This window comes from Melitaea cinxia, chromosome 16, assembly GCF_905220565.1.
Source record: "Melitaea cinxia chromosome 16, ilMelCinx1.1, whole genome shotgun sequence".
Lineage (NCBI taxonomy): Eukaryota > Metazoa > Arthropoda > Insecta > Lepidoptera > Nymphalidae > Melitaea > Melitaea cinxia.
The window spans coordinates 10,765,806-10,779,908 of record NC_059409.1 but is presented as its reverse complement, the minus strand read 5'-3'; the positions used below and the strand labels follow the sequence as shown (position 1 = coordinate 10,779,908).

Genomic DNA, 14,103 nt, shown 5'->3' with positions numbered 1-14,103 from the left:
TCAAAAACACACTTATAAAAGACTTGTAGAACACTAAAAATCATACATCTTTTCTTTAGAAAATCTGAAGAATGTACTGCTTATTAGTAAATACATGCGAAGCTAAGCAGTTCATTACTACTTTCTTGAACATACACCTATAACTAATGTGTGTATATTTAAAACGTTTTATTCGTTATGTACATACATTATTTTTATTTATAATAGAAAAAAAAATAGTGGAATATAATTGTGTTTCATAAACTTAATACACTATATAATATAATTATATACTTTAAATTAGAGTAGGCAAGGCGAAAAAAGTTCTATAAAACACTGATTCTACAATCAATCCAACATTAACAAGGATACAACTACTGTTAAGTAAACAACTATCAATTGGATTTGTTTTGGTAGTTATTTTAACCTCGCTAGGGCCATCAAGACAAATCTAACTACACCTCAAATGTCAAAATTCAGAAAAAGAAGGATTAGTGGAAAACATAGAAATTTACACACATACTCTTTCAAAATATTACTGCAGTCACATCACATAGTGTTTTTTTAAGAAAGCAAAATCAAATGCAAATAAATAAATAATTGGCTTTAAATGAACAACTGGGATTAGCTCAGAACCCCTGTCAGCGTAGTTACGGTTTACGCCTTAAGTACTATATATAATACATATACATAATATACATATATGCTACTACTAGTTCTTACTAGGTAATCTTCCGCATGATTAATATATCTTAAAGCAATAAAAATATAGGCTTTGTATTGTGAAATCTAAAACGGATGGCATCGAGGGTCGAATGATTAACATAATTTTCAAACTAGAATTTCTAATATATTTCACAAACATTTTTGTTTTGTAATATTATCCATATATTTTTGGCCTACCTTTATAAATCTTTATTACATTCCTCAAAAACTCGATATGTTAAATATGCTAACCAAAGAAAATCTATAGAAATTTGAAGTTTTAGTTACATTTAGTAATTATTTTAATTTTCTTGTAAACAATTTTAGCAATATGATTTCTCGTTTTTAGTTGAGAGTATTTAATTTGTTATCAGTAATTGTAATTAAAATAATTTAAATGTAAAGAGTGTTGGAGGCTTACAGTTTCGGTTAAAAAAAATTATAATGGTTAATATTGCTTAAAACTGAATTTATAAAAAATTTATTTGAGTTTTCTGTAAATTTGTGTGACGCAGTACAATATCGTAATTAATCTTTAATTGCATATTATACTAGCTGTGACCGTGTATATATATATATATATATATATATATATATATATATATATATATATATATACTAGCTGTGCCCGCGGCTTCGCCCGCGTTTAAATCAGTGAATCACAAAGTTTTCTCGGCAAACTTCCAGTGAAACTCAAAATCTCATCAAAATCGGCTTAGTCGTTCCGTAAACCTTCCTCTTGAAGCCCTCTCTCCATTGGTAAAAAAACCGCATGAAAAGCTGTTTAGTAAATTTTAAGGGGAATCGATCACATACACTTTTGGGGACTTATTGTTATAATACACTAACTGTTGCCCGCGACTACGTTCGCGTGGTTATGAAGATATGCATTACTATCACGATGTTTAAGCAAATTATTTTTTTATTTCAGTCACTTGAAATGCTTATCACGCTGAGTCATTTTTAAAAGGCACAATTTAGTATAATTTGTTAGTTATTTTTATAAAACCTCTCTATACACCACATTTTTAGTTTTATTTTCAGGCTGCAGTATACATAACCTAGCAGGCGAACTTATAGCTGCTGTATATGTTTCATACAAACTATTAACCCCAATCAAACGCCCTTATTAGTGGAATATCAAAAAATCCATTCTAAGCAGACGTTTACTAACTATAATCTACCTCCCTGCTAAATTTCATCTTTGTCCATCCTGGATGGATGGACCATCCAACGGTTTTTGATTTTTTTTTTTTTTTTTTTTTTTACTTTATTGGGAAACAAACAGCACAAAGAATAAATTCATTCATAAAACATAAAAAAAATAATCAAGCCAACAAAGTTTCCACTTAAAACTATGAACAAATAAATTAGACAATACAATAACTATAATTTATACATACTACACAATACAATAAAATATAGGTGTACTCAGGACGTATTTATAACATTAAAAAAAACAAAGACAAATATACATTATACAAATCGAACACTACTACACTATATTTCGATTAGTTTTCTTTTTTCTTTTCAAAAAGTATTTGTACTCATTGAACCCACTGCTGAACAAGTCGATGTCATTATACCGGTCGTCATACACTTTACATGACCTTGCGAGAAATGAGTTGCCACAATACCTTGTCCGAGTGACAGAAGGGGAGAAAGTTGCTCGGGATCTTGTGCAATAACTGGGGCACCTAAACGATACCCTACTAAGTAGGTACTGAGAGTCTACCAAACCATTAATCAATTTGTAAAGAAAAAGCTGATCTCTGTGTTCTCTACGATTTTCAAGGGAAGTAAACTCAGAAAAACAATCAGATCCAAATTTGACTTTCAACCTTTTAACGAATTTATTTTGTATTCCTTCAATTATGTCTATGTATTTCTTATATTGAGGATTCCAAACGGTAGATGCGTATTCCAAATTTGATCTAACATATGCATTATACAGGAGAATTAAGGTCTGAGCATTCTTAAAAACCATCCCTTGCCTAAATATAAAGCCCAACATTCTATACGACTTGGTTGTTATCTTGTCTATATGCTGGTCAAAAATGAGCTTGCTATCCAACTGAACTCCCAGATCCCTTACCTCCGTAACTCTTTTTAAACTGGCATTAGAGATTGAGTAATTATACAAAATATGTTCTCTCTTTCTCGAAAATGTAATTGTACAACATTTTTCTGAATTCAAATACAAGCTATTAAATCTACAGTATTGTTCAAGTCTATTTAAATCATCCTGCAATTCATCACAATCTTTTTTATTCTTTATAATTTTAAAAATTTTTGTATCATCCGCATATAATATTACATTTGAATTCAAAAAGCACTTATCAATGTCATTAACAAATACATTAAATAGTAGAGGTCCTAAATGTGAGCCTTGTGGTACTCCAGAAGTAATTGGAACAAACGAAGAGGTGTAACCCTTAATCGCCACAGCCTGTGACCGATCACGCAGATAGAGTTCTCGTGATGAGTGAGTCAGTGACCTTTCTCTTTTATATATATAGATTACGATGTATTATTTGGACTCCTTTTCACCATCTATAGAGCATACATTTTAAATTTCGTCTCTTACGTTAAAAACATAGGCCTTTCATACAAACTTCCGACCCCTGTTTTATCCTCTTAGGTGTCGAGTTTCGTAAAATTCGTTCTTAGCGGATGTTTACGTCATATACAAAACCTACTTGCCAAATTTCAAGTATGTAGGTATTATAGTTTCGGAGATTTCGTGATGAGTGAGTCAACCTACCATCCCTCGTTATAACCCCAAAAGGGAGTTGGTTTCTAAAGATACATTATTTGGACACCTTCTCACCATCTATAGATCATACATTTTAATTTTCAAGTCTCTTACTTCTAAAACATAGGACTTTCATACAAACTTCCAACCCCCGTTTTATCCCCTCAGGGTCGAGTTTTGTAAAATTCATTTTTAGCGGTAATTGACGCCCTATAAGGAGTCTACCTGCTAAATTTCAAGTTTGCAGCTGTTATACTTTCGGAGATTTCGTGATGAGTGAGTCAACCTACCATCCCCCGTTTTAACCCCAAAAGGGAGTTGATTTCTAAAGATACATTATTTGGACACCTTCTCGTCATCTATAGAGCATACATTTTAAATTTCAAGTCACTTACTTCAAAAACATAGGACTTTCATACAATCTTGCAACCCCTGTTTTACCCCCTTAGGGGTTGAGTTTCGTAAAATCCGTTCTTAGCGGATGTCTACGTCTTATAAGGAGCCTACCTGCCAAATTTCAAGTTTGTAGGTGTTATAGTTTCGGAGATTTCGTGATGAGTGAGTGACCTTTCGCTTTTATATATATTATAGATTATATATATATATATATTGGTTAAAAATTAAAATACGCTTTAGCCTGTAATATTCCACTACTGAGCATGGGCCTCTTTCCCCAAGTAGGAGAAGGATCAGAGCTTAATCCACCACGCTGCTCCAATGCGGGTTGGCGGTTATATTCCCTACTATGAGTTACGATCGCTATCAGGTGTTCATGATAACAACCGGGACCGGCGGCTTAACGTGCTCTCCGAGGCACGGTGGGGAGACCCACTAGGACTGCACAAACACCTAGACCACGGCAAACACCTGTATGGCCAATATAAATGTTTGTCATGTGCGGGGATCGAACCCGCAACCGCCAGCGCAACAGGTACAATCCATGGCTGTGACCGTTGCGCCAACGCGGCGTCAAAATTAAAATTATCAATTTTTATTTAAAATATGTTTTTAGATTACCTGTTATTTAAAATTTTTTAATATAATTATTTAATTATAATTATGATTATAATATATATTATATTAATTATGCTTATCGCTATCCTAATTTCCTTCTCCTACATGGAGGAATATGGCTGAAGCGTTATCCTAATTTAATAGGTAGGTATAACAAAAAAAAATTTATGAACAAAAAAGCTATGATAATATCATACATAATAAATGTCTTAAGTTCTTCTAATATCTAAAACTTCTACACCTTTGATTTACTGACTTCAAGTCGTCTAATTTCGTACGGCTCTAGCGACCATTCAAATAATGGAAAAAATTATTCATAGCATCGAGTCTGGTTGTGTTATATGTATTTATCTATATAAAATTTTATTAATATGTATTAATCGAAAAAAGCCAGCTGTTACCTATAACACAAGCATGAAGTTGTTAACCTTAGGAACAGACGCGTACAACGCATAGCTATTGTTAAGAGGTTTATGATTTGATGAATGAACTATTAAAAACTGGTTAAACACGGACTATATGATGAAACACTTTCTTAGGACAACATTATAAAAAAACACATTCGCGTTCCAATTACGTAAAGTTGGAGTGACACAGAACTTCACCGGAAATACCGCCAAATATCGTTTAGGCGACATTTCATTTTTATCTATATGTAAATTTTTATAAACCAGGTGAAATTATGAGTAGCGTTGGAACCAGTTTTCATAAATTTTACTCAAGTGATGTAAGAAAGAATTAGGGCCGCGATGTGTTACATCATACTAAAGATGGTACCCAAAATTATACTAATAAAAATATAGGTTAAATGCTAATTATGTAGGGCTATTAAGCTATAAATATTCATAATTACAAAATTCTAATTTAAATGATTTTTCTAAACGGAATCTTATGTAATTTAGGTTAAAGTATCAAGCTATATAGTCTAACAAAAAACTAATTGTCGAAGGGAAAAAAAATGTCCTTAATTTATATGATTCCAAAACAAAAATAAAATAAATTATAAAAATAAAAAATTTATAACAAAGTAAGCTCATATTTGCACATGTGTTCTTTTGTAAATAACACTTATTAACAAATTTATAATAATCTTGTAATCTTATAATCTCTAACGAGCATAAGTACGTAACGAATAACCTTTTTTTTTAAAGTCTAAAGAAAATAAATTGATAATAGTCAAAGCGACAAAACAATATAAATGTAAAAAAATAATTTAACTATTGTTTTATCACATTTTATGTACCTCAAAAGTTCGAAGGATAATTAAACGTTTTGTGTTATTTTTTACACATTACGTACTCCAAAAATTGTAGTAAACATCACCCGTATATTGTGTTTAATATGTTTTGTTATTTATTTAGTTACAAAGAAATAAAAAATAAATCAAATCATGACATTGGTACAGCAAATTTATTCAAAGCGTTGTACCGAAAAATGTGACGTCTTTGACTACTATAAATATCCGCTGACGATATGCTATCAAATCACAAACTTTCCGAACTCGGAACAAACAACAACAACCTTATTTTGGCTGGCTTTGAGCGTTTAGCTAATAGCCATGGTGTTCGTTGTAAGTAAAAAATTAATGAATGATTCAATTATATAAAAAAGTTATTTTAGTTTTACAGCAAATATAATTGTTTCAGGTTAAGGCGATTTTCCTGTCCGCATTAGTTTATAGTGCATCAGCTGGCTTATTGGCTGGTCATGATTCCTATTCTGAATCAGCACTTGGCGCCCCATCTGCGTCTTATGGCGCACCTTCAACTTCATATGGACCACCTGGATTTTCAGGAAGTTCGAACTTAGGTGGACAATTAGGGAGCGATAGCGGTTTTGCGCAGGATATACATGACAGTAGTTACGATGCAGGTAGTTCATTCGGTGCTAGTGGATCAAGTCTGTTAAGTGGGTCAGCACTAGACAGTGGATCAGCGATAGCCAGTGGACCAGGTTTTACTAGCGGATCTTCCTACGACAATGGAGCTATTTTAGGTAGCGGCTCAGGTTTCAGTGGAGCTCCAACAGGTGGTGACAGTTCACTTTTGAATAGTGGAACCCTAAACGGCGGTGATATTGGTGGATCAGCTATTGATGGTGGAGCTCCTGGTAGTTTAGGCCTTGGAAATGGAGATCTGACTGGGGCTGGATTCGGCGATGCAGGCCTTCCTAATGGACAACTGTTAGGTTCTGGACTCGGACCAGGTGGTGTTTCACTTACTGGCCCACCTAGAGTGATAGGATCTACTGTTTCCGTAGGTCGTCCGACAATTCAAGCTTCAAGATATGAGCTTCAATCGGTTGTACAAAATGTTGTCCGTCGCATACCAGTTGAAGTAACGCGACATGTACAAGTTGCTGTACCTAAACCAGTTCCTGTTCCAGTGCGCCAAGAAGTCAAGGTACCGGTTCCTCAACCCTACCCTGTTCATGTAGACGTTGTCAAGCACGTTCCATATCCCGTGTACAAAACTCAGCACGTTGAAGTAGAGCGACCAGTTCCAGTTGAAGTTGTAAAACACGTGCCAGTAGAAGTTATCAAAAAAGTCCATGTACCAGTTGACAGACCTGTAGAGGTTATTAAAAAAGTTCATGTTCCAGTCGAAAAGCACGTTGAGGTTCCCGTCGCAGTTTGGAAACCCTATCCCATCCATATCATCAAACACGTCACACACTATCAAAAGAAGAAATGCTGTTGGTAAAAGAGAAGTCATGATCAAGCCAAATAGTCAATACAATTGTAAATACTTAGTCATTAGTTGTACATATGTAAAATAAGTAAAATAAATTGCAACTTTTTAATCGTTTATTTTTTTTTATCTACATGATTAGTCATAATATTGTTTTGTAAATAATTAGTCATAAACACCATAATTAAATATCGCATTAAAAATATATGTATTTTGCAGTGAAATAACTATTAAAATAATGTTTGTATTGTTATTTCTAAATAAAAGCTCTTGTAACTGACCAATCAACAATGACCAATCACCAATTTTTGAGCGTTGAAATAAAAGATTTTTTAACCAAACTACTTACGCAGTTTTTATACACTTCAGAGTCCATGTATCCTGTCTATAAAATAATAAATAGTAGTTTAAAATTTTAGTTTTGAATTGATCATTTAACAAAAAGGGTAGTTAAATAACAGTAGCAGTTTTATTCAATACTAGCTTTCCGCCCACGCTTTCTTCCACGTGGATCAGACATCACTTTACATAAAATAATAAATAGTAGTTTAAAATTTTAGTTTTGAATTGATTATTTAACGAAAAGGGCAGTTAAATAACAGTAGCAGTTTCCATTCAAATATTGCCTATGTCGCTCAATGATGTCAATGCCTTTGTGAGAATTCTATTGGTAAAAGAATTTTAAAAATTGGTCCAGTAAATCTACCTTTTTTATGCAGAAAGTATAGAATCCAGATATAGCTACAGTAATTAAATTTTACGGTTTTTATAGAGTAGGTACTAGTCACACGACATCATCCGCGTAGAGTTTAAAAAAAATGTTGTTCAGTTAGCAGAGTTCAAAATAAATAAATTTCTAGAATAACAAATAGCCTGAGTTATTTATTATTACATCAGCTATCTTCCAGTGAAAGTCCTGTCAAAATCGGTCCAACCGTTTCTTAGATTAATCGGAACAAACAGATAAACAGACAGACTGACATGTATCCATATGCATTTAGTAAAAAGTGGTTATTTTAATACTACAAGCAGACACTCCAATTTAATTTATTTCTTTAGATAAAATAAAATACGGCGCGCAAAGCGGTGTAAGATGCACCAATTCTTTTAATGTGCCCTGAACATATTGACTTTTTCAATTCATTTAAAGAGAAAGTGTCGATCGATATGTAGTTCATATAAACTGTACCTATATAAAACTTATTCGTCTATTTCCCACGCCTGCTTACTTAAAAGTATGTTTTATAAAACTGTGTCGTTACTGTTATGCAAAGGCACAAGTTTTTAGTGCCCCGAACGTTACACAATTTTTATACAAGTCAAACTGTGACGTTTTAAGCACACGCACATTAGTATTGACTGAAAGGCCACATAAGACTGGTTGACTTGTATGGTACATAAGATAATGCAGAAATAAAAATATACGTATTCATACCATAAGGGTAGCAAAAAAAGCGTTACCGAATGCCTACAACACCTTTTTTTTACGTGGGGAAAATCCATCATGGATATCTTCCAGCGCGGGGGCACCAGAGGCTTATGTCAGACTCCTACTGACTAAAAAAACCACCATGAGTGAGCAATCCGCCTGGGTGGGGCGAGATGGGGTCGCGCTAGCATTCGCCACCTATGCCTACAACACCTGGATCAAGCGTCGATCTGCTGACTTTATGCTCGAGATCATATCATTATAGAGTAGAAATTAAGCTGTGAATTTCTGTAAAGCTGATGTTTCCCAAGATAGACAACTCCAAATTTTGAGAAATAGATTCTTTTCTGTGCCCTGCCTTGATTCATCATTACAGCCTATACAGTCCACTGCTGGACATAGGCCTCCACAAGTTTACGCCAAAAATAACGTGAACTCATGTGTTTTGCCCATAGTCACCACGCTGGGCAGGCGGGTTGGTGACCGCAGTACTGGCTTTGTCGCACCGAAGACGCTGCTGCCCGTCTTCGGCCTGTGTATTTCAAAGCCAGCAGTTGGATGGTTATCCCGCCATCGGTCGGCTTCTTAAGTTCCAATGTGGTTGTGGAACCTTGTTATCCCTTAGTCGCCTCTTACGACACCCACGGGAAGAGAGGGGGTGGCTAAATTCTTTAGTGCCGTAGCCACACAGCACTGCCTTCATTCATTTCAAATATATTACGTTACTTTTTCCAACGAGTGATTTGCCTTTTTTTATTGGAAACTTTACATGTTAGTCATGCATAATTTGTCCATTATTCAAATTTGAGATATTAAGCATTTGAAATATCAAATAATAAACGCCTCAAACTCAACGGCCTCACTAGGATTTATTCCTGTGTCGGGGGTACGGAAAGACACTGCTTTCTGCGGAGTTTCTTACCGATTCTTCTCTGCAGAATCTACATTCCGAATCGGTGGTAGCTTTACTTCTACAAATATAATAATTGATATTAAAAGTTTTAATTTGTAAAATGACGATTCGAAAGTGCTCTTGGAGCCTATTTAAATAAAGCTGTTTTTGATTTTGATTTTGACACACAACACACAAGCACAAATGCCCAGACAAACGGCAAACCTCTTTATAGCCAACAACAGTATATGCCATGTTCGGGGATCAAACAAATGACCGCCAGGGCAACAATCACAAGGCAGGGCTATGACCGTTGCGCTAACGCTTCGCCTAAAGCATTGGATCATCATTCGATTAAAAAAGATTCAACCAAATCGGTGCAACTAGTAAAAAGTTACGAGCTAACGCACATAAAAAATACAACCGAATTGAGAACCTCCTCTTTTTTTGAAATTGGTTAAAAATATAAAGATGTCTGATAAAAATTTACCAATAACATATTCAAATTTATGTACGAGTGCAATTTGAAACAGTCAGGCGCTTTTCGTTTTACTCGAACGTGTATAAATGTAGGAACTAAAATATCTTATTCAACTGAGTAACCGATAAAGGCTGCTTAGCAACAGCAACTATATACATTACCATAAATTATTTATATAGTTTTAAGGTTGATTTATATAGTGCTTAAAGGTTGCCTGGAAGAGATCGCGATAAGGCCGCCTTTGCATATATTATTTATTTTTGTATCTAATCATTCTACATTGTATCTTCTTTTTTGTGTGTGCAATAAAACTTAATAAATGAATAAAATAAAAACATAGTTAATTACGAAACCTATTTGATGCCATTTCTAAAGACCTAATGAAGTTAAATGCAAATGCATTCGATTAAAAAAGAATCATCAAAATCAATGCACTCAGTAAAAAGTTACGAGTAAAACACATAAAAATAATAGTCTATTTGAAAACCTCCTTCTTTTTATGAAGTCAGTAAACAAAAATCAATCTTAAGTTGCCAAACTCTTTAAATCAAATTCAGGAAATTGTGAAAAATTTATATTACAGTCAATATAGACAGAATTAGAATTAGAGGATCATTTTTAAAATAAAATATCCTTATTAAACATCAGAGTATTTCTAGACTAGAGCAGTACGTCTGCGGTTTTGAGAAGATATATTAATATAATCTAGTGAGTCATTTTAAATATTATCGAAATATTTATTTCCCTTGAAGATCAAGATTTTTAGATTTTAATATCTAACCAATATCGGTTCGATATTAAACTCTTTTTTAATTTTCCAACATAAAGATAAAGGATATTTATGTAGTTAAAGCGTGGTTTGATGTTTTCTTGGCGAATTATATAAAGTTTTATGCTAACTTTCTTGCAGACCTGTCTCTAAAATTGTTTTACATAATTATGTAAAGTGAGATAATTATTATACAAAAAATCAATATTGCGTTTTTATGATGAAAACACAAAAAAAATTGGTCTTCCGTGTATTGTGAAAATTTAAATTGTATATTTAAATAAACAAATTTTGAGTCAAAGCACGGTAATTTGCATTTACGGTCACTCTTAGTATTCATAATCTACATATGTTATAACGTTTTTTTAAATTAGTTACATATTGGGTTGATGGGATATGGTATAAAGTTGGTGCTTTTCTGTAATAATCAGTAGAATATCGTCTGCGTTTGACAAAGATTGATCAAAATATTCCAATAATGGATTTTCGGGTAAGACTTACTGTCTATTTATTATCATAATATTGATACGAGAAAAAATACACTGATAATAAAAATGTATAATCATCACCATTTTATTGTAAAAAGCTATGAATTAGACGATTACAATTTTAATTAATTCTTTAGTTTATTTCTTTAAAATATTTTTTCTTCCACAGGTACTTTATATCTCACTCTTGTTAGCTTTGATAGAAATTCAAGCGCAACAGTTAGCATCTGGGCCACAAGCAATTAAAGACTCTGCATCTGTATCAAATTCGACACAAAAGTCACAAAAAAGATATGCCACAAAAGAAATTATTCTGTACTTAACACCAAGTCAAATTAAAGCTTTACAAGCTGGAAAAGCGTTTGTAAGCACTCAACCTATTTTCCAACCTACAGAGAAACAATCACAAAATGATCAGCGACTATCTCTGCAAGAACATGACGCATTAGTTCGACAGCAGTTTGAAAATATAAAAGCCGCTAAGATATCTCAGGAAGAAAAACCAAGTTACGATAACTTAGAACTGGTTTCAAATTTTCCTTCGTATCAAAATGAAGAGTGGACAAATGGAAACCAGAAGAAAATATCAGACGCTATAGATGCTTGGAAGCAATACCAAGCCAAAATTGAGGAACAAGCTAAACCTCAATATTTACAGTCTCAGTCTGGCGAGAATCAGAATATAAAACAATGGCCCTTACAAAGACTGTTAAAGCCAGAAATTAGTAAAGATGATTGGACTCCTTACAATCCTAATTCAGAAAATAACCAGGAAGCTCATTTATTAAATGAACAATTTAATAAACAGTGGAATCGTATTTTAGAACATAATCGTAATCAGTTAAAAGTTTTATCAGCAGCGAAACCTACAAATGAAAATTCGGAATCAACCCAGTTTCAGACTGAGAAACCATTGTTACAGGAACAATACGCTTCAAGACACAATGACCAAAAACATGCTATAGCATTAGCAGAAATCTTAAAAAATCACAACCAAAATGAATTGGAAAAGGAAAATGCCCTTGCCAAGGCAGAAGCGATTGCAAATTCACCCCCAATTCTAATACATCAAGAAATTAAGGTGACAAAACATAAGCCGGTACCTGTTATAAAACATGTTAAAGTTAATGTACCAACACCGGTCCTGATTCCGGTACCTGAACCATATGAGGTAAAAGTTCCACACCCTTATCCCGTGCCATTTGAAATTGTCAAACCGATTCCAGTACCAATATGGAAATCTGAAAATGTAAAGGCAGAGAACCCTGGGTCTTACGAAATACAAAAACAAAATTCGTCACCTGTTACTAAAAATGTTTATATAAATTTTGAAAAACCATTTTATCTGGAAAATTAGCACCATTAGAAATCTAAAACTGTTACACTATCTCGATCTAACCTACTACCTCTACCTGTCGAAACCTTTATACGTAAAGGTCAGAAAGTCAAAATTCTTCGACAACTAAACAGTTTTTATTTTTACTTACGACTGATTGTTAATACTTTATTTGTTATGTTTTAGTTTGTTATTATTTTATTTAATAAACATTAAAATATGATTGATTTTTTATTGTGTAATGACAGACAAGCGTTAAAAATAAAGTACGTATTAGCAGACTATACAGATCGACGGAGATTGGTGATACGGTAGTGTGCTGATATACCGATACGCTGACCTATAAAAATAGTAAAATAATTTAGAAACTAACCCCGTAAGGTTTCTTCACCTACGCTATAAATAGGTGGCTGAAGACCAAAATCTGATGCAGCGTTTAAGATTTAAATCCTGTTAGAGGGATAGATATTTCTAGTAACCAAAATAACTTGTGTACACATTATATAAAATGTCACATCAATTCTTAATCATACATGAAATTTGATATATAAACCTGTACATAAAACAAAATACCAGTTAAGAAAAGTCCTCAAAAATCGTTCATTCATTTTTCGTTAAATATTTATTACATTAAAGGTCAATTTTATATAATTCTTATAAAGTTCGTTTCATAGATATGATATCAATTATTTTATTAGCAAAAGGTAAAAGTGGCCTCTAGAGCCTGTTTCATTTCAAGTCAACTAATGAACACATCTTTTAATTTTACAGGTTTTATAATGAAACAAAAGATTTAATTCTTTGGATTCTATTATAAGTTAGATAACTACTTGAAACTTAATAAGTTTCTTAAGATACTTTACAGGTTTCAGATAATTTTAATGATTTTCTTATAGTAACCGATAATCAGTTCTTAAATAACAGTTAAAGATTTTAATATTGTTTTAAAAAAGGCCTTTAAAAAATTATCAAAAAATATAAATACTCTTAACTGTTCGATTAAACTAGTTAATTGGTTCAAAATGAAACTTTTGTAACTCTTTTTGAATTGTCGTAAAACTGTAATTGCAGTTTGTAACGAACCAATTACAAATATATTTTATGAGTATTTTTTCGTTTGAGTTTACTTTCATTATTATTTTGTTTTACGACATGGGTGTGAATATTTGTGTTTTATTCTTTTACCTTATTTCATATGTGTTTTGTGGATATCAACCAGTTAGTGAAATATCTCTTTTTTAATTTCACTCTTTTTTCATTATATTAACAACACCCACGGGCTCTTAGTCGCCCATGGCATTTTTACTACATAAAATATTTGTTTTACTATCGGTGTGCCTTTTTTTATAATAGTTTAACTTCAGACCAGCAGTTCTAAAACTGTCTAGAATTGCTAGGATGGAGGTCCGACACGGACAGATTTTTAATTATTATTATTATAAATATTAAATATATACTAATACATGTTTGTTTGTTTTTTTGTTTAATTTTACACTTTATACCTAAAAAATGCAAATATTTAATATAATACCTATAACTAAAGAAAATTGTAAAAATTATGAATA

At 32.7% G+C, this 14,103-nt stretch overlaps 1 protein-coding gene across 1 annotated transcript; it reads left to right on the top strand.

Moving 5' to 3' along the window:
• The first annotated feature begins 6,011 nt into the window (after positions 1 to 6,011).
• Positions 6,012 to 7,252, top strand: LOC123660919. The gene is made up of 2 exons (XM_045595937.1): positions 6,012 to 6,023; positions 6,100 to 7,252. The coding sequence occupies exons 1-2, from the start codon at positions 6,012 to 6,014 to the stop codon at positions 7,153 to 7,155; spliced, it is 1,068 nt and encodes a 355-aa protein (XP_045451893.1). The 3' UTR covers positions 7,156 to 7,252.
• The last annotated feature ends 6,851 nt before the right edge of the window (positions 7,253 to 14,103 follow it).